The sequence below is a fragment of the Diadema antillarum genome, unplaced genomic scaffold (assembly GCF_040938485.1).
Source record: "Diadema antillarum isolate AM-2024a unplaced genomic scaffold, OU_Dant_1.0 scf00000004, whole genome shotgun sequence".
In the NCBI taxonomy this organism is placed as follows: Eukaryota; Metazoa; Echinodermata; class Echinoidea; order Diadematoida; family Diadematidae; genus Diadema; species Diadema antillarum.
Window position 1 is genome coordinate 2214420 of NW_027270893.1, and position 21324 is coordinate 2235743.

General features: G+C 39.0%; 1 protein-coding gene across 1 annotated transcript in view; it reads right to left on the reverse strand.

The window, feature by feature from the left end:
• LOC139711412 (sushi domain-containing protein 2-like) overlaps positions 1 to 21324 on the reverse strand; it is a 78420-nt gene that overhangs the window by 14295 nt on the left and 42801 nt on the right. The window contains exons 17-19 of the mRNA XM_071623327.1: positions 20370 to 20496; positions 8650 to 8913; positions 974 to 1135 (exon numbers count right to left, since the gene is read on the reverse strand). Coding sequence (XP_071479428.1) covers positions 974 to 1135; positions 8650 to 8913; positions 20370 to 20496 — 553 coding nt within the window. The remainder of the gene's footprint in view (positions 1 to 973; positions 1136 to 8649; positions 8914 to 20369; positions 20497 to 21324) is intronic.

The window sequence follows — 21324 nt, forward strand, 5'->3', positions numbered from 1 at the left end:
CATAGACAACAACACACTACAAACCGAAATGATTATCTAATTGTCCCAATAATTCTTTGAAAATGAAGAAAAAACTTGCAATATGAAAATTGTTAGTGTTTAATGTTTTTTTCAAGTGGTTTTATATCCCGCCAAAGTCTTGTCCACAAATTCCATCGGTATTGTCAGGATAGTATGTCGGATGCGGTGTATTACAGTGACAGCACGTTGGGAGTGAAAATCAAGCCGATGGATATCTGTGTCATCATCCGCTAAGATCCTGGATACCAGGTGAATGTTAGAGATTGCATGGTGGTAGGAGAATATAGGTCTGGTAACTCTCCGAGATATGCCACTCCCTGAAGGGGTTGTAAAGGGGTGGTATAGTTTTGGTTTAGATAGGGTTTCAGGTTTCCAACTCTTTTTGCGAGATGACGAGAAAACTATTGTGCAATATGAAAGAAATAAACAATTCTAAGAGTAAACATGGTAAAGCTTAATCAGATAAAAATCGGTTTTTAAATGGCTTAGATATCGAAAACAGATATCCAAATGGAAATTGGGTCCCACCTTTTATTGGGACCAATTGTTTTACTTTATTGTTGGAAATCTCGGCCATTTCAAAACCAGTTTTTATCACATAAACGTTGAACTCCTCCAAGGATTGTATGATCTTCAATAGTCCATAGTTTGCAATTGCCTCGCAAAAAGTTAAAACCTGACTCCTCATCTCAGGCAAAATCAAACCAGTATATCATCCCTTTAATGGATGACACATCGACTGTTGAAATAAATGCAAAAACAAATTCAGCGTTTACATAAAAATCATCCCACTGCCATGCCACAAGCCACTTCTATTGCAACATCATGAACATGATATATCTGTAATTATATTGTGCTTTATTCTTCATGATTTCATGAATTTTGCCCACCATCTGGCTTGTATAATCGTGCAGCATGTACACGTCATTTCCGTTTGAAATGTGACACTTACTGATGCAAGATGGCGTCTCACTGGACCATTGCCCGTCGAGACACTCGGACTGCTCGGATCCACTCAGGAAAAATCCCTCGTCGCAGCCGAACGTTGCCACCTGGCCCGTCTCATCCAGGGTGATGGACCCGTTATTTGGAGGATCGAGGCGGCCACATGATTCTGCACCAAGAACAAGAAACATGACAAAGACATTGAAACATGGAGAACGTAATTTAGCACTACCTGCTACAACTTACATAATAAATTAAAGGACAAGTCCATCTTCATGTAAGGATTGAGAGAATGTAGCAATATTAGTAAAATCACACCTGATGCTCGTCGAGTGAACACGCATTTTTTTTTTAGCTCTCTCCCTATACCCCGCAACCCAAGTATTCTACAAGCATGAGTAACCCAAGAAAGAGCGAGAAAGGGGCAGCGAAGTGTCAACGACCAGATACTGGAACGCCGCCTAGCCCGGACGCGAGCCTGCTACCTAGCATCCGGCAGCTGATGGACAGGCAGCTAAATAAAATTGAGGAACGTTTCGAAGTCCTGGAACTGACATTGGAAAAACAAGTTAAGCGAATGGACTTAAAGTTCACTGAGCTTAAGGAAGCCATCACGTTCCAGGTGAAAGAAACAGAAGAGCTGAAAACAAGAGTAAAAATGTTGGAGGCAAAACTGAGAGAAAAGGAAACAAGCGTTCAGGAAGAGATAGACAGACTTTCTACCTATGTGGCGCGGGAGAATCTCGTCTTTCTTGGCATCCCGGAGAAAGGCGCGCCAGGGGAGGAGGACACCCAACAATATCAACGCATTCACAGAGTGCCTTCACAGAACAAGCCTCGACCGATCAAGGCTCGCTACGTGCGCTTCCCGGACAAGGAAAAAATCCTCAAAAATGCTAAAAATTTGAAAGGCACCAGCATGTACATTACACAGGATCTTCCACATCGGATCCGTTTGTCTCGGCGTACTCAGATGCCAGCTCTGATTGCGGCACGGAAGGAAGGCAAGATGGCGTACTTCTCCTACAGCGGACCGGGTAAGCTTTTCGTGGACAAGGTGTGGGTGCCTATCGCGGAGCAGTCACAGTTCGTGGAAAATCTCCGGGATGAGGCCAACGGTAGAGATGCAACCTCGAGACCCAAGTAGTCTGCACCTAATGTAAGTCTATGAAGCCTGCTGACAAAAGGAAAGCAGCGATTAGTTTTTGAGTGAACGATAAATTCACTTTGAAGGAACCCGAGAAACAAGGTGCGTAATATTTACACTGGCCTCCTGTTTTTCAAGCCATGTTAAGCTGTTTACTTGGCGGAAAGAACCTAGTCTTCGATTTTGTATATAAAATTATGGTCTGCTATCGTGGGAAGCTTACTTTGCATATTTTGGAGTGATGATTTAGGTTGTTTCGTGGTATAATGGAACGATAATATATCTTTTGTGTCATTAAAAAGCATGGTAAAAAAGGAAATTATGGTTTGAGGGAAGCAGAAATGTGAATGTGACATATAATGATATTAAAGATTTAATGAATTTATTTCGTTTTGTATAATTCTGATGAATGATTAGATTGTATACATTGCCAGGTCTTCACAACCCTGGCATGTTTTCCCTCAAATGAACTAAATTTGTTGAAAGTTGGAATCATACTTCAAGGCAGAATAACTAAATTACAAGGAAAATATGAATATTGTGTATGTATTCAATTTTATACAAATTGAAAAGCGAAGATGACAGGGTTTTTGCGTGGTTGGGATCTGGCCTTTCATTATTTGGCATGGAAATATGTGACCGTGCACCTCAAAACGAACATAAAGTCCCACACACTGATTTTGCGTGAGGACTGAAAATAAGTGAAATGGGTCAACCTAGCAGAACTTGACTTTTTCAGATTTTCTGAAAGAGCGGGTCTTCTTTTACATTATGCTAAAATTTGGTATCATAAAACGGGCAGGAAAGTGTGTTTTTTAGCAGTTTATCTCGAACATTTTTGATAGAATAGTGTGATTAGGTGTGTCTTTAGAATCCCTTTTTCATTTCTGAAAAAAAAACCTTGTTCATACTCTTCACTTTCAAATCTAATAACTTTTGAAAGGATAGTGTTACTGCTTTGAAAGTTGGCATTAATTATGGACAGAATATGTTAATGAGGCATGTTTAATTTCAGATAAATTTGATAATCCCTTCATTGTTGTTACTCTGGTGGTTTACTTCCTGTTTTTTGTCCCATTCATCGCACAGCCAGCACGGTTTGGTAAAGATTAAGCGCTTGAAGAGAAACTGTACTAACAGAGCCTCTTTTCTCAGTTCACACTTTTCCTGAGTTTGTGCTTTCTTTCCAATATTTAGATAGGTTAGGAGAGTCCATTTGATTTGAGTTATACATCATTGTAAAGCTTAAAGTCTGTTCTTTCAGAATATGGTCTTAATTAAAAATTCATGTCTGGCGACTTTTTGTTTGTTTTGAGGTGCAGGGTCACATATTTATAGTGTTGTTGTTGTTTCTTTTTTCTTTCTGTCAGTTCAAATTACACGGTGATGCATATCTGATTTGTTGATGATTTTCCTAATTTTGAATGAACATAATAAATTGCTTATACAGCTACTCAAAAAAACCATCACACACACAAAAAGATCTGTCACACTTTACTGTATACTTTATATGCATGGCCAGTGAATTCGGTTATATATTTAATTACTCTATTACAATATGAACGCCAGGTTTAATTTTGCCTTCACGTTGCAGGAATTAAGTCAATGCTTTATAACAAAATACTGTTTCTCATATTTTTCTTTGAATCCTCCTCTTGGCAGCAAGGTTCATAACTGCAGCTACTAGTAAACGGCGCTATTACACAATGAGGAGAGTGGAGACAGAAGAGGACAAGGTGCAGTCCATCCCGTCTACGTTTTCAGATGCCCAGGACCAGGGCGCACTTGCAGTGAAGGAGTATGGTATGTCAAAATAGGAAGCACGAAGTCAAGTAGGTCTCTATGTGTTCATGGTTGTGTCTATGCGTGCTTGCATTTGAAGTATCTGTTCATGTCTTGTTGTTCATCTCTCTGTCTGTCCATTCTTTCAGCCCCAAGTTAGTTTCTGTGCGATAACTTCAAAACATTCTGTATTGGCCAAATATTGATAAATGTTGGTGTGTAGTTGCATCATTCTGAAATACAGGTCAAGTTTTAATTCGCAATGTGCTTGCAGAATGTCACGTCTCCTTACATGTGCATATTAGTTTTCCTTAATAAATTGAAATACATCAAATGGATTTTGATTTGTTAGTGTGTAGGCATTTCAATTAAAACTTTACTTAATGCGATAACTTGAGAAATTGCTAAACTGATTTTACTGTTTTGTTGTGAGGTACATCACACTAAATTAAACAACTTCGTGATCACAATCAGCAGGGGCATCCATTTACTATGGACACACAACATGTCTAGTTTTTTTCTTTCTTTCTTTCAGAGAATATGAGAGATGATTTCTACCCCTCACAAATTCTATAGGAATAGATAATGATGACTCTGAGTATATTTATGATTCTGTTGAGAGTATTATGTTCCAGATCTTTTAAACACTCTTTAGTAATGGTACCAATTTTTGAATTTTCCTAATCTAATCAGTGTTGTTTGTCATTGAGTGGCCAAATGATTTATGGAATGCTTGTGAAGCGTGCACAAACACACAATAATTAAAGGGTGAAGACAGGTAATTCCATTTAGCTTGATTAGTGCATTTCCTATGTGGAATAGAAACTTGAATTATCAAGTTAAGGGAACTCTCATCATATCATTCATATGCAATTTCTTAATGTTCTCCATAGTCTAAGCTAAGAAATCATTAATTGCAAGCAAAGATCTGAGTCATTTGCCGGAAATTAAAGTATGGAGTATGTGTGCATTTTGAAATTTTGAAATTTCCATACTTCCATTTCAGGTAGCATGCTCTCTTTCAATATTCCATTTCCTCATAATTTGTGTGCAGTTTGCCTCGATCGATTGGGTCACACACGCTAGGCCTGATGGATGCATCACGCTAATTGCTCGAGTCGTTTTCACATTATCAAATAGCGCGCGCTAGTATTCCACTATTTCAGAAATTTCCCGAGTTGGACTCAAGAAATTTTCTCGAGCAGAGCAATACAATCAGCGCGCTAATTTGTGTTCACACTATCAAATAGCGCGCTATTTCATGATCGAGTTAATTTCCCAAGTCAGAAAATAGCGCGCTATTTCGAAACATCGGGTTGATGTGAAAACGCCTAAATAGGCGTTTTCACACAAGCCCAATAAAAATCCAAGCTCGAGATATTTTTTGATTTCACAAGTCAGAAAATAGCGCGCTTTTTCGAAACATCGAGCTGATGTGAAAACGCCTAATGGTAATGTGAAAACGACTCCAGAAATTAGCGCGATGCATCCCATCATGCCTAGCGTGTGTGACCCGATCAATCGAGGCAAACTGCACACAAATCATGAGAAATTTTTTGAGAGGGCACACACATTACTGATGCTGTTTGCACATACTCAGCTGTCGAATTAGTGCGACAAAAATTCGGGGTAATTCTCTTCGGGCTGATGTGAATAAGAAATGAAAAAGCGCTCTAATTCGCAATCGCGAAAAATATATCGAGCTTGGATTTTTATCGGGCTGATGTGAAAACGCCTATCATGTAAGGCTCAGGCGAACTCATCCGGCTGTGAAGTTAGGTTACTAGGCGTTTTCACATCAGCCCGATGTTTCGAAATAGCGCGCTATTTTGCTGACTATTTTCTGCGACAAATATCTCGAGCTTGGATTTTTACCGGGCTGATGTGAAAACACCTAATGATATTCAGGAATATGATTAGGTGCTAGGGAAGTCTTAATTTAGTAAGTAGAGATAGTTTGCTTTGTGAGGATGAATTTTAAGGCATACTTCTGTATGAGTCATTATGTTAATTGATTTTAGCTGTTTGTGTATAAGTACGGACGATTTGAAAATATTAGCAGAGAAACAATTTGGTTAGCACGTAAGACACACATCCGTACGGGGATTGAACTAACGTAGGCAAGCGGGACTGTCATGCTGAAGCGACTACCGACACGAGCCGAGGGATGAACGTCGCTAGCTGAGCCACACCCGCTGAGCCACACCTACTGAGCCACGCTTGCTGAGCCACATCCGCTGACGACCTGTGGTCTACCGGGCACGACGCTGGCGCAGTACCAACTACTAGAGGGGGAACACGAACCCGGAACCCAGAGCAGTATAACCAAAAGTTACGTGATTATTTCTACTTTGTTTTGTATTTGATATTTGATATCAAATCTTCGACTTTGTAAACAAGAGCAAAACTTGATTATTATCATTATTATTATTATTATTATTAAACCATTGATTTAACTGTACCTAATCTGTTTCGACTTTTAGATTACGTGTCAAAGTAGCAGAGTAAATCACAAAAAAAAAACGTTGCTTATGTGACACCATATTACACTGGGACAATTTTATCCAAATAGCTTCTATCCTGACCATGTTTCACTTAGACAATTTTATCCGAACAGGTTGTACGTTACCCAAGCTTGATATACCCGATATACAGTATATATAGTACATGCCTTTCACTTTGACAATCTTATCCGAATAAGTATAGTTTGTATAGGAGATTCAAACTTAAAACGTTTTACTGTGACAATTTCATCCGAGGAGGTATAGCTTGTATGGGTATGTAACCATAGCAATACATGTACTTAAATAATTCGAAATAAATATACATATTTGTTTTTATGAACATGTATGATTTTTTTTACTAGACATCGATTGATTGAGAGTTGGATTTCTTGTGTCAATTTTTACATAGTTTTGATTTGTGTTTGTGTGATGGAAGATGAAGAAATAACTAAGTGGAGGATTTGATGGCTGGAGAAATAAAATGAAATAAAGAATTAAAAATGAAAGTGAGATGTAGGGGGAAAATGTGTAAACAGAGGGTGAAATTACATATTTGTTTGAATAAAAACTTATAGCTTTTTCCCCCCATTGAATAACACTGGTGATTAAAAGTTGATTCAGTTCAAGTGGTTTTACATTGTTTTTGAGATGTGTTTGTGTGATTGAGGGCGAGGAAGAGACAAAAAAATTAGAGGGTGATGGTTGTGAGATGTTTGTGTGATTGAGGAAGAAGAAAAGACAATAAGTAGAGGGTACGATGACTGCTGACAGAAAATGAAAGGAATTAGACGTAACTGAGAAGTCTGAAAAATAAAGAATGGGTAAGTAGAGGATGAAGTGACATGGGGGAAAATAAACTGAAGAATTTGAAACGGCCTTGAAATAGGGAAAGTAAGAAAGAAAAAATGCATAAGTAGAGGTTAAGATATGTGGTAACAAAGGAATAAAATCAAAAATGTTTAGAAATTTAAGTTCCTAGTTCTTAATCACTCTTTTTTTACTATTGCAAGATACGTTACCTTTTAAATTGGCTTTGTTGAGTATCATTATTTCACATCCAACTTCATTAAAACCTGAAATCTGCTCAAAAATGAGCAAACATTCATTCCATAAATATGAAAAGATACATTGTTTATGATGAAATAGCAACGAGGAAACAAAAAGAATTCAATGATAGAGGAAGAAGCGTAAACAAGACACGAAAACATGCTGAGTCTATTATTATTGGTTGAGTTTTTGATGACCTCTTCGTTACGAGCAATAAGAAACAAAACTGGTTGAGATTTCCCTTAAGCTTCACAAAGGATTTGCCACGTTGCGCTAGGTAAGGAGCTACAGGAGACTTCCTGACAATTTTTAAACTTTTGCATTCGAACATCCATAAGTTGGTTACACTGGATTGCTCGATAGAGAGTTTAAGAATCTTTAGTGTTGAAATGAGGAATGTGAATGTTTTCAAAATCTATAGCAAATCAAAACTGTCATCAAGGATGATCGCATTACAGCCTCACTTTAAGAATACGTGATCGGATGCTCAAGGAAGTAGAACAAAAGAAAGACGTATGCATAAATACTACATAGGTGAACTTGTTAACCAAGCGATACTGTAATGGGATTACATTGCTATCTTACTGGAATATGTCTCTATGTGAGCCTCCGATGTAATCATCCATTTTCAGTGTATTACGTTATGCTTCCACATGAAAGGTTTGTCTTCTATAAATTCTACAAAGGAAATTATAGACTACATTTCACAGTCGATGTACGTACTGTACACTCAATTCAATTCAATTCAATTCAAAGGTTTTATTTTCACTTCTTTCAACAGAATGTACAAAAAGATATAGATTCGACATGCGTTTGAAGGAATGATACATAGATAGCAAAGAATAACAATTGTCAATAGTCATTACAAAATTAGGCATTTTTCATACAGACATATTTATACATTTTGAGAAAAAAAGTGAAGGTACCCATTCAAAGGACTATGCTTGTACAACGTGGGCACCTCACAGGAGGGAAAAAAAGGTGAAAACTTAACTACAAGTGTGAGAGATGAAAAAAGAAGTGGAAAGGGGGAAAGGAAAGAAGCAGAAATACAAGTAAAGAGACGAGACAACTAAAAACAAAAAGCCTAGATCAATCGATACATTCAAGATGATGTGAAATGATAAACGTAGATTCTCTAGAATGCCCCTTTAATGAATGATAGTGACATCGAGCAAGAGCCATGCCCATTGTTCGACTTACTGTCCTGTGGCGCCCTCCGCATCCGCTTATAGTCATCGTATGCTTGCTTCGTGGCTTTCCCCAGCTGGATCAGACCCGTGGACTGGACGTCGTAGATGCAGAAGACGTTGTCGCCGCACACATCCATGACGTCCGACGCGTTGAGATTTGGCGGTAGGCTGCCCTCGGGGGTTTCAAAGACGGGCACGAAGTCGTCGTCCTGATAGTAATCGTGATTTTTGCCCTGCTCATAGAGGAAGAGACTCTCCGGGCTACTGATGGCCCCTGGAGAGAAGAGAAAAGATGACAATTTTTGTTTTACTATGTTCGCTTTTGTGCTGTTCTTCGAGTATGCAGCCTTGCTTAAGGTGCAATTTCTCCTTCACTGATTAATTGGCAGTAATAAAGACGACTGGAATCAGATAAACAGAAATTAAAATAATTTATATACCTTCATAGAAATTGGACAATTGAAAATGAAACGGTAGAGGATTTGAAAATTTCTCGGCTTCAGACACAATCACAAGGGAAGCCAACCAATTCTTCATTTCAATGACATAAGGTGCGCACATCATCGCACCTCAATTTATCCATTGAGTTGTACAAGAAATACTAACAGTTTGTAGTAACACTACTACTGGCGTCAATTACCGAACAAAACAAAAACAGAGTAGCTATAACTAGTACTGTCGAATAAAGCATTATCTCTTATTCCTCAAAACTCATCATTCCGAAGGTAAAACAAAAAATCTTCATCACGACCTCATTTCGGATAAGAGAAAGTCTGACACTTGGCAAACTAGGTAGATGAATATTCGTCGCCTTAATTCTCTGGGTTTTTGTTTCATTTTACGTCCCTGTCCTAATACAGTCCGACCTCTCCTTCCGGTCTCCCTTTATCCGGATCTCTCTATTATCCGGATGTGATTCTCGGCGTGTGTTAAAGCCAAAACATAATTCTGGTACGCCTGCAAAAGTTGTAAAACTTCGCTCCCAAGTGTGAACGTATGCCTAGGAAATGTGCGGAATGACCAATGATGACGCTGTAATAACAAGATATTCGATGGGCAACGACGAAAATACGAAATATCAACCAAGAAGGTTCAGTCTCAGAACTTATCCGAACGGGGTCAGGCTAAACTCGGACTTGGGAATAACTCGGCCTCGCTTTGACGGCGGGCTGAGTTGTAGTGGTTGTCCCTCTGGATTGTACAGTGTTGTCTAGTACTATGGGAGCGGCATGTATACAAGTATAGACTGCTACAGAGGGAGGTGGTAAAACTATTTGCACCGAGCAACCGGACGGCGCACTCTTGCTTGCGCGCGTACCAATGGCCCAGTCTGACCGCGCCTAAGTGTTAAACCTGCTTGAGCGTGCACTCCGTATAAGGAAAAAATTGCCCTAGCAAGATGGCGACACAACACGGTAATTTGGCTGCACGGTCTCGTGTAAGTTGGGAATAGGGACACGCATTCCGCTATCTTTTAGTTCGGTTTGAAGTTTGAAGTTTGATTTCTTACTCAACGACCCTCATGGGGTATGGGAGTACAATGGCAATTGAAAATACACAAAATAGAACAATTTCAGACAAGAATTAACATATATAAATGTATAATACAAATATAAACAAGATATCAAAATACTTTTCAGATAAAATCTGCATAAAAGTATGTAATAAATAATATACTATACAGATGTAAATCTATCACATGAATTACGAACAATGCAGGCACTGTCTGATGCAAATAATCACGCAAAGGGTATATAAAATAAACTAAATCAAACGAAATAATAAAGTGCAGTAACTAACTAAAAAAAGACATTATTACCTTACAAAACCTCGAAATGTTTGACAAAGTCTTTTTCTTAGTGGAATTAAACAATTGATCATATTTAAATGTGTTAAGATACTTCCTATAATACTTTTCGAGAAATCTGTTACGTTCTGTCTTAAAGAAGGGACATCTACAAACAAATAATGAAATTCATCACCAATATCATTTTTAGAACAATAAGTACACAAACGTTCAATTCTTGGAATGTTTTTGTAACGCCCAAACACTATTGGAAGCTTATGATTAAGGCAACGAATTTTCATTAAGACGAATCAGATACTTTTCAAAGCATAATTGCTGCTTAAAAATTCTATAAACAGTGCATTGATTGCTTAACTCAACATCACTGTGCCACTCCTGTTAGCTCATATCTTATTTTCTTTGTATCTATTATTGTTTTGAATGAAGATAAAGATAGATTACTTCCTTGACTCTTCCACACGTCAGAAAGGCCTAAGCTATCAAGAGTATTCTTTGTTTTGAGAATCCAACCCATCTGATTTTTCCCCTTCAAAAAGGAGAACAATTGTGACCCTGCACCTCAAAACAAACAAAAAGTCGCCAGACATGAATTTTTAGTTAAGACCATATTCTGAAAGAGCAGACTTTAAGCTTTAAAATGATGTATAACTCAAATCAAATGGACTCTCCTAACCTATCTAAATATTGGAAAGAAAGCACAAACTCAGGAAAAGTGTGAACTGAGAAAAGAGGCTCTGAAGTGCATTGTCTATTCAGGCGCGTAATCTTTACCAAACCGTGCTGGCTGTGCGATGAATGGGACAAAAAAACAGGAAGTAAACCACCAGAGTAACAACAATGAAGGGATTATGAGATTAAACTGAAATTAAGCATGCCTCATTAACACATACTGTCAATAATTAATGCCAACTTTCAAAGCAGTAGCTTTATCCTGTCAAAAGTTATTAGAGTTAAAAGTGAAGAGTGTGGACAAGGTTTTTCAGAAATGAAAAAGGGATTCTAAAGACACACCTAATCACACTATTCTATCAAAAATGTTCGAGATAAATTGCTAAAAAAACACACTTTCCTGCCCGTTTTATGATACCAAATTTTAGCATAATGTAAAAGAAGACCCGCTCCTTCAGAAAATATGAAAAAGTCAAGTTCGGCTGGGTTGACCCATTTCACTTATTTTCAGTCCTCACGCTAAATCAGTGTGTGCGACTTTATGTTCGTTTTGAGGTGCACAGTCACAATTTAAAGCTATAAATGCTGCTTGATAATTTAGCTGATTTCCCATTTACGACACGATACCAGAACATTAGCATTCGACTAGTGACAGTTTTTTTTTTTCTAATTTGTAGTGCCCAAGTTCACCGTAAGTCATACAATTGGGAGTTCTCTTGTTTATACCAGGCAATTCTTTACAGAACTTCAAATAAAACGTTTCAATTTGAATTACATTTTCAAAACCCCAAACCTCACATTCATATAACAGAATTGGCAATATCAATTGATTAAATAGCTCAAGTTGAATATCAACAGGTAGACAAAGAGATGCGATTTTGCTCTTCATGGAGAATAGCTCTTTGTGCTTGAGTTACTTGTTTATTTATAGCTTTTTTGAAGCTATTTTTATAGTTGAAAGTTGTTCCTAAATACACATACTCATCAGTTACACTTAAAGGTTCATTGGCAAAATAAAACTTCGGAATATTTCTAACTTTTCCTCTAGAAAAAAATAATAACCTTCGTCTTTGTGGTATTAACAGTAAGATGCCACAATTGGCAATAATCAGTAAGAGCGTTTAGAGCATCTTGTAAATCATTCGCACTTTCAGCAAAGTACAATAGTATCGTCAGCGTACAAAAGAGTGAACAAATCTATATAAATATCCATTCCATTCTCATAAAAGCAATCGTGAATTGATGTAGATAGAGAGCTCAGACCATTGTATCTCTCTTGTAAAAAAAAAAAAGATTCAAAATCATTCAGATACAGTGCAAATAAGATTGGAGACAAATTTTCACCTTGCCTTACTCCTACGTTACTCTGAAAAAAAGTCTGATTTCTTTCCGCCATATGAAATGCAAGATTTACCGTTGTCGTATATTTTGACTATTACACGCAATAATTTTCCATCAATCCCGTCCTTCAATCATTTCATCCAAAGCGAACTTCGATCAACTAAATCAAAAGTGTTTTTTTTTTTATAATCCACAAAAGCACAGTACATTTTTTTTTCTGCTTTTGTAAATGCCAATCAACAATTGCGTGCAATGAAAAAATATGATCCATCTAAGAATAACCTGACCGGAAACTTGCTTGAACTTCACCAAGTAGATCATAAGAGTCAATGAACAAAGTAATGCGCTCATTTATAATAGCAGTGAATAGCTTACCAACACAACTTAAGAGGGTGATACCCCTGTAGTTATCAGCAGCATCAGCTGAGCCTTTACCTTTGAACAAAGGTTTCATCAGGCCTACCACCCAGCTTGAGGGTATAATACCTGTGTCAAGCACTACATTAAACAGTTTAGTAACAAGTTTCAAAAGAGATTTAGAACTATTTCTTTAACAATTTGTTTAGAATCATATCATTCCAAGGAGCCTTGTCATTTTAAGACGTTTAAGCTGCTGTATCACTTCAGACTCATCAATTCTTCGATTCAATTCATAATTCATACCAATGCCATAATCAAGTTCTACGACATCAGTATTCGAAGCTTGATTGTTTAAGCTTTTAAAGTGTTCAAAGAAATCTTCTATTGAAATGTTCGAAGGCGCTGTAGTTCCTTTTTTGTTTCTACTTATAATAGTCCAGTACTCTTCGAGATTTTTACTTTTCAAACTCATTATGTTAGTATGTAAGTCAGCAAAGTATTTCTTCTCTTTGATCGCACAAAGTTTTTATAACTCTTGCCAATTGCTCTCTTTTCATCCAAATACTCTGATCTATTTTCTCGACTTTTTTTTTAATTTGCATGAATTTTTTCCTATATTCTTTGCACTCTTTATCAAACCATGGCTGTGAACTAGAGAGAGTAGTTTTGCTAATGTGCGATTTACTCTTCATTTCGTGCAGCATTCCAGATGAAGAAGCCGCATTAACTACACTACTTGCAATAGATTGATCGCTTTGTCGATGTCCTCTTGACCAACATTATCAACATTTATGGACTCGATAAAGGAATCTAATTCGGATATAATATAGCAAAAGCGTTCAGACCATCTACAAACTCAGACTTCCTATCGTTATTCCATTTAACCCTTCTCATTTTTGTGCTATAATTGTTATCATCCTTCTCGGAACTATTGACTGTATTCTCAATATTTTTCAAACAAGGAACAGTTGATGACGTTTTTACATGGATACTTAAGACGATCGGGCAATGTTTGTCGGACAAGAGTTCATCAAACATATCCACATAAAAGTTACTGAGGTTCATAAATAGTTCAGATGAGGCTATTGCGTAGTCAATGGTGCTAACATCTGCACATGTAACGCTACCTTTACCTTTATCATCACCAACTCTACCGTTAACAATATGTATATCTAAACATTTACACAGTTCTATCAATTTAAATCCACTGTTATTGGTTATGTGGTCCATGTTGTATCTGTCGGTGCAAATACCAAGAGACTCAAGCTCATTTCTTGCATTGAAAATCGAATCATTCATAAAATGCAAACCAGTTTAATTTTGGATATCATCCTCAATACTAACAAAATCTTGGAGACAAGCCGTCCTAGAATTAAAGTCACCAACCAACAGCAAAGGAATGTCATACTTGGCTTGGATATTGATGCAATCATTTATATGGTATCAAATACGTCACTATCAAAATATCTTGAACCTTCACGCGGAATATAAACTGCCCCTATTAGAGCTGAAAAACCCATGACTTGGTCCCCTCTATTGACTTAGTATACTTTGGAGAATGACAATTTCCACAAAAAGTGTGCTTCAGATCGCTTTATTTCAATTCTAATAACGCAAAAGCTCCGTCTTGTGCCCCCCCCCCCATCCAACATTCCCCCCCCCCCCCGCCTAAGCTGTACTACACTAGACTTTGTACATAATAACATAAAAATGGAGCACACTCGGAATAAGAGCTAAATTCCGTGATTTTAGCTTTAGCACTTCCTGAATTGCTTAATAGACAGCGTTCATGATAATTATTCATCGTAAAATTTAATACAATGAGATTATTAACATAATACCATTTCATAGGCAAATCGTTCATTGTAATATTCTGCTACCTTAAACAAGTGGGACTGTTTCAAGTCGATATAAAACACCCAAACGTGCATAAAATTGCACCATTTACAACATCAAAATGTAAAAGTTCTCACCGTGGGAGAAGGTACACCTCCCTTCCACCCCCCCCCCCCTCCGCTCGCTCGGGCTCGGTCGCGTTCATGACGTTCAGTGGGAGAATTGATACAAGAATTTTATTTAAATGATAGTACCATTGAAGGAAAATTGTTCAATGATAATCTTCATCAAAATATTCTGCGAAACAAGTGGGACTGTTTCAAGTCGATAAAACACGTAAAACATGCATCAAATTACACCATTTGCAACATCAAAAAGCAAAAAGTTCTCACCGTGGGAGGGGGAACATCTCCCACCCCCCCCCTCCCTTGAATTTGTATTGTCATTATTCAGAAAATTCCGATAAGTTGGGCCAGTATAAATAAGTGTGTTCTTAGCAAGAATCGTTCGTAAAAGAGGCAAGTGAAATTCATTGGAACGTCGAGTGGGATAATCATGGAATGATTGATTTCTTTGAAACATAGAATCGAAAATAGAGGGGAGTGAGTTGTTGCTGTATTATAGACAAATTGCCCCAAATTGAACAAGGAAAAGTAGAAATTACGCAGTGCGTAATATATGTCCCCGCCGGAAGTAGTATTTTGTAGCAAAATGTACAATACAGGTCAAAAATCAAGGTCAAAGGTCAAAGAAGTCAAAGGTCAAAATTCTGTGTACAAGTTTTGAAGCCCTCACCTAGTGCCATCACATAAAGCAAACGGAATCGAAATCGGGTTAGAAATGGCGAAGGAGTAGCATTTTGTAGCCATGTTATGTACAATATAGGTCAAAAATCAAGGTCAAAGGTCAAAGAAGTCAAAGGTCAAAATTCTGTGAAGAAGTTTTGAAGCCCTCACCTAGTGCCATCACATAAAGCAAACAGAATCGAAATCGGGTTAGAAATGGCGAAGGAGTAGCATTTTTTAGCAAAATGTACAATACAGGTCAAAAATCAAGGTCAAAGGTCAAAGAAGTCAAAGGTCGAAATTCTGTGTACAAGTTTTGAAGCCCTCACCTAGTGCCATCACATAAAGCAAACGGAATCGAAATCGGGTTAGAAATGGCGAAGGAGTAGCATTTTGTAGCCATGCAATGTACAATATAGGTCAAAAATCAAGGTCAAAGGTCAAAGAAGTCAAAGGTCGAAATTCTGTGTGCAAGTTTTGAAGCCCTCACCTAGTGCCATCACATAAAGCAAACGGAATCGAAATCGGGTTAGAAATGGCGAAGGAGTAGCATTTTGTAGCCATGCAATGTACAATATAGGTCAAAAATCAAGGTCAAAGGTCAAAGAAGTCAAAGGTCAAAATTCTGTGAAGAAGTTTTGAAGCCCTTACCTAGTGCCATCACATAAAGCAAACAGAATCGAAATCGGGTTAGAAATGGCGAAGGAGTAGCATTTTGTAGCTAATGTACAATACAGGTCAAAAATCAAGGTCAAAGGTCAAAGAAGTCAACGGTCAAAATTCTGTGTACAAGTTTTGAATCCCTCACCTAGTGCCATCACATAAAGCAAACGGAATCGAAATCGGGTTAGAAATGGCGAAGGAGTAGCATTTTGTAGCAAAATGTACAATACAGGTCAAAACTCAAGGTCAAAGGTCAAAGAAGTCAAAAGTCAAAATTCTGTGTAGAAGTTTTGAAGCCCTCAACCAGTGCCATTACATAAGGCAAACGGAATCGAAATCGGGTTAGAAATGGCGAAGGAGTAGCATTTTGTAGCAAAATGTACAACATAGGTCAAAGGTCAAGGTCAAAGGTCACAACTGAAATTCTGTGTAGAAGTTTCAAAGCTCCCATGTAGTGCTCTCATATAAAGCAAACAGAATCAAAATCGGCTCATAAATGACAGAGAAGTAGCAAATTGAACATTTTGATCACACACGGACGCACACACGGACACACGGACACACGGACACACGGACGGACACACGGACACACACACGTACGGAGCCCGTTTCATAGTCCCCTGCTCGAACTCGTTCGGCGGGGACAATAAATGCAATTTCTTAATTTTTAGCAGCTTATTAGCGGCAAATAGCATATTTGAGTGGGAAGGTATGAAAGGATAACTGATGACACGGAGAGCTTTCTTTTGTAGAAGGAACACATTAACCAACATCACAATATGTATAATGCTACCTTGAGAAAGTGGGATCGTTTCAAGTCGACAAAAGGCGCAAAATCATCCATCAAATTGCACCATTTACAACATCAAAATGCAAGAAGTTCTCACCGTGGGAGGGGGAACATCCCCCTCCCCCTGCCCCCTCCCTCCCTCGCTCCGCTCGCTCGGGTTCGGTACCGTTCATGATATTAAGTGTAAGAATTAATACAAAAAGATTTTTCAAAATGATACCATTTTGTAGCCAAATTGTTTTACATTATCCAACATCACAATATAATGGTACCTTGAACAAGTGGGACTGTAAGTTTCTAGTCAACACGCAAAAACATACATCAAATTGCACCATTTACAACATCAAAATTCAAAAAGTTCTCACCGTGGGAGGGGGAACACCCCCTCCCACAACCTCCCCTCCACCACCCCCCCCCCCCCCCCCTCCCTCGCTTGCTCCGCTCGCTCGGGCTCGGTCGCATTCATGATATTAAGTGTTAGAATTAATGCAAGAAGATTCATTGATACCATTTTATACCTCATCAAATTGCACCATTTACAACATCAAAATCCAAAAAGTTCTCACCGTGGGAGGGGGGACACCCCCCTCCCACCCCCTTACCCTTGCTCGCTCCGCTCGCTCGCGTTCATGATCTTCAGTGTAAGAATTGATAAAAGAAGTTTATTTAATTAATCACACCCTCCCCCTTCTCGCTTCGCTCTCTCGCATCTAACCGCTCCCCCTAAGATCAAATCCGGGCTACGCCGGTGATAGGCCCCACTATTTAGTAGGCCTTCACAGTGATGTCGCACAGGCGGAGCAAGAGCTGAAATACCACGATGTAGCCATTCAATTATTTATGTATATTTATTTTTCTTGCTTGTTTTTTTGAGAGGAAAAAATCCCAAATTTCACCAAAAGTTGCAAGTCGACAAAACGCGCAAAATCATGCATCAAATTGCACTATTTACAACATCAAAATGCAAAGAGCTCTCACCCCTCCCCCCTCCCCCCCCCCCCCATTCCCTCCCTCGCTCCGCTCGCTCGGGTTCGATCCCGTTCATGATATTAAGTCTAAGAATTAATACAAAAAGTTTATTCAAAGTGATACCATTTTATAGCCAAATTGTTTTACATTAACCAACATTACAATATAATGGTACCTTTAACAAGTGGGACCTTTTCAAGTCGACAAAACGCGCAAAATCATGCATCAAATTGTACCATTTACAACATCAAAATACAAAACGTTCTCACCGTGGGAGGGGGGACACCGTCTCCCACCCCCTCCCCCTCGCTCGCTCCGCTTGCTCGGGCTCGGTCGCGTTCATGACATTCAGTGGAAAAATTAATACAAGAAGTTTAAAATTTTAAAATTAAAATTTCAAATGATACCTTAAGGCAAATTGTTCAATAATAATCTACATCGAAAATATTCTGCTACCTCTACCTTCTCTCCCCCCCCCCCCCCCCCCTCCCTCCCTCTTTCTGCTCGCTCGGGTTCGGTCCCGTTCATGATACTAAGTGTAAGAATTAATACAAAACAAAATATTCAAAATGATACCATTTTATAGCCAAATTGTTTTACATTAACCAACATCACAGTACCTTGAACAAGTGGGACTGTTTCAAGTCGATAAAACACGCAAAAACATGCATCAAATTGCACCATTTACAACATCAAAATTCAAAAAGTTCTCACCGTGGGAGGGGGAACACATCCTCCCCCTCCACCCCCCCCCCCCCCCCTCCCTCGCTCGCTCCGCTCGCTCGGGCTCGGTCGCATTCATGATATTAAGTGTTAGAATTAATGCAAGAAGATTCATTGATACCATTTTATACCTAAATTGTATAATAATCATCGACATCGAAATATATTGCTACCCTAAACCAGTGAAACTGTTTCAAGTCGACAACTCGCGCAAAAACATGCATCAAATTGCACCATGTACAGCATCAAAATGCAAAAAGTTCTCACCGTGGGAGGGGGGAGGGAACACCCTTCCCCTCGCTCGCTCCGCTTACTCGGGCTCGGTCGCGCTCATGATCTTCAGTGTAAGAATTAATACAAGAAGTTTATCTAATTGATGATACCATTTTATAGGCGAAATCGTTCAATAAAATCTACATAAAATGTACTGCTACCTTAAACATGTGGGACTGTTTCAAGTCGATAAAACACGCCAAAAGAATGCATCAAATTGCACCATTTACAACTTCAAAATCCAAAAAGATCTCACCGTGGGAGGGGGGGGGGACACTCCCCTCCCACCCCCTTCCCCTCGCTCGCTCCGCTCGCTCGCGTTCATGATCTTCAGTGTTAGAATTAATAAAAGAAGATTATTCAATTAATCACACCCTTCCCCTTCTCTCGCTTCGCTCTCTCGCATCTAACCGCTCCCCCTAAGATCAAATCCCGGCTACGCCGGTGATAGGCCCCACTATTTAGTAGGCCTTCACAGTGATGTCGCACAGGCGGAGCAAGAACTGAAATACCACGATGTAGTCATTCAATTATCTATGAATATTTCTTTTTCTTGCTTGTTTTTTGATAGGAAAAAATCCCAAATTTCACCAAAAGTTGCAAGTCGACAAAACGCGCAATATCATGCATCAAATTGCACTACTTACAACATCAAAATGCATAAAGTCCTATCCGGTTATGGGCTTGTGATTGTGGTGATGGTGACTATCGCCGATCACCCCCCCCCCCCCCCCCCACTCCTCAGTACGGATTTACGCCGTTGAGTGTGCGCCTATCAAGCACCTCTAAAACAATCAAAGACGCTTCATAATCAACTACAAACACTTCAAAGACAGCGCGTCTCAGCAACTGAGGTGATGTGCGTATATGTTTGAGGACCGCGCGCTGTCCACTTATTTTGTACAGGATTAGCACGCACTTTCCTGTCTGTTCAGTTTGGCCTCGTTTAGTATTATACAGTAGAATATGGCGATCGCGAAATGCGTGTAAATTGTCTGAAATGGGGTCAAGTTTTCCCTGAGACCGAGTTAGTCTGGATCCTTCTGGAATAAAAGTCGATTTTCCCACTTTTATTATTTCTCTCAATGTTGGGCCTACTCCAAAACGACTCATCATCCCGGCAAATCGCATCGGCCAGGTAAGTTTCTTTGTAGACTCTTTCGATATATTGCAAGCAAATATGAAATGGTGCCAGACGGGTTCTAGAACCCTTACCAAAACCGTGTTTTCACTATAAACCTCGATTCTCCCATATTCGGCCAAATCCCTTATCCAGATAAGCGCCGGTCCCGACATGTCCGGATAAGAGAGGTCGGACGACATAGTCTCTCTGTCGTGAAAGAGTGAACAATCGAGTTGTGTATAATATTATATCGTCACACATTAAGTCGGCATACTTCGACATTTCTGGCCGCTGTACTTGGAAAATAAACTTTAGAAGAAAGATCAAATTAGAACTGTACGTTGAAATCCAAATTCAATTTCAAGAAGTCCCGGACAGGTGAGCTGCTTACACGACTTTCCGAAGTTGTTGTAGATCTCCTCTGTGCTAGCGTTGGGACTGACCATAGTACCATCAACAGAAGTCAGATCATCGTCGGGGAAGTCATTGCAATTTCCAAACAGACCCTCAACGGCATTCTATGGGAACGGGATCAGAAATCGGAATAAAATGGAGAGGAGAACAGATTTAGAAAGAACAGAAGAATGCTTTTAATTTGGTAATGCATCTTTTTGAAGTTATAACTTGAAATAAAATGATAATGTCTGTTAGGTTTAAGCTTGGTTCATGAGTTCTTTACAATAGCACATGGCTGTGTATACCAATGACAAAGCTTTGACTGTGAATGCGACTGGGTATGTGAAGTTAATAAGGTTTAAACAGAAGGAGCGTGATTGTAGTAGCAGCAATAATAAACATCATACTATAATTCGAGCAACGTCTGTCTGTCTGTCTGTCTGTCTGTCTGTCTGTTTGTTCCTTTACTCCTCCCAGGTCCTTGGTCCGATCTCCATCAAACTAAGTGGGTGGATGCAGGTTCACCCTTCAAGGGTTCATTTTTGAAAAGGTCATGCAAGGTCACTGGGATCAAAAGTCAAATAACTGTTTTTCGCTATACTCATTGGGATTCCCCCAGAAATATCCTTAGTTGGGATTTCCCCGGTGTAGGCCTACTTATATGGGGATTCCCCTAGAAATATCCTCAATGGGGATTTCCCAGGTGTAGGCCTACTTATGCTTCCAGCAAGTTGGGCCAAGATCGGACCAAGGAGTAGCGCAAAACAGTTATTTGACCTCCGTTGACCCAGTGACTTTGACCATTAAGCCCTTTTTACACTTGTGTTTCTTAACCCCGGACTTTCTCTGACCCAGGACTATCGTTAGTCCCGTACCAATTTTTTCAGCTTTTTACACTGGCCAATTAGTCCCGTACTATCTCTTGTGCGGGGCTAAGGAGAAAACTGACC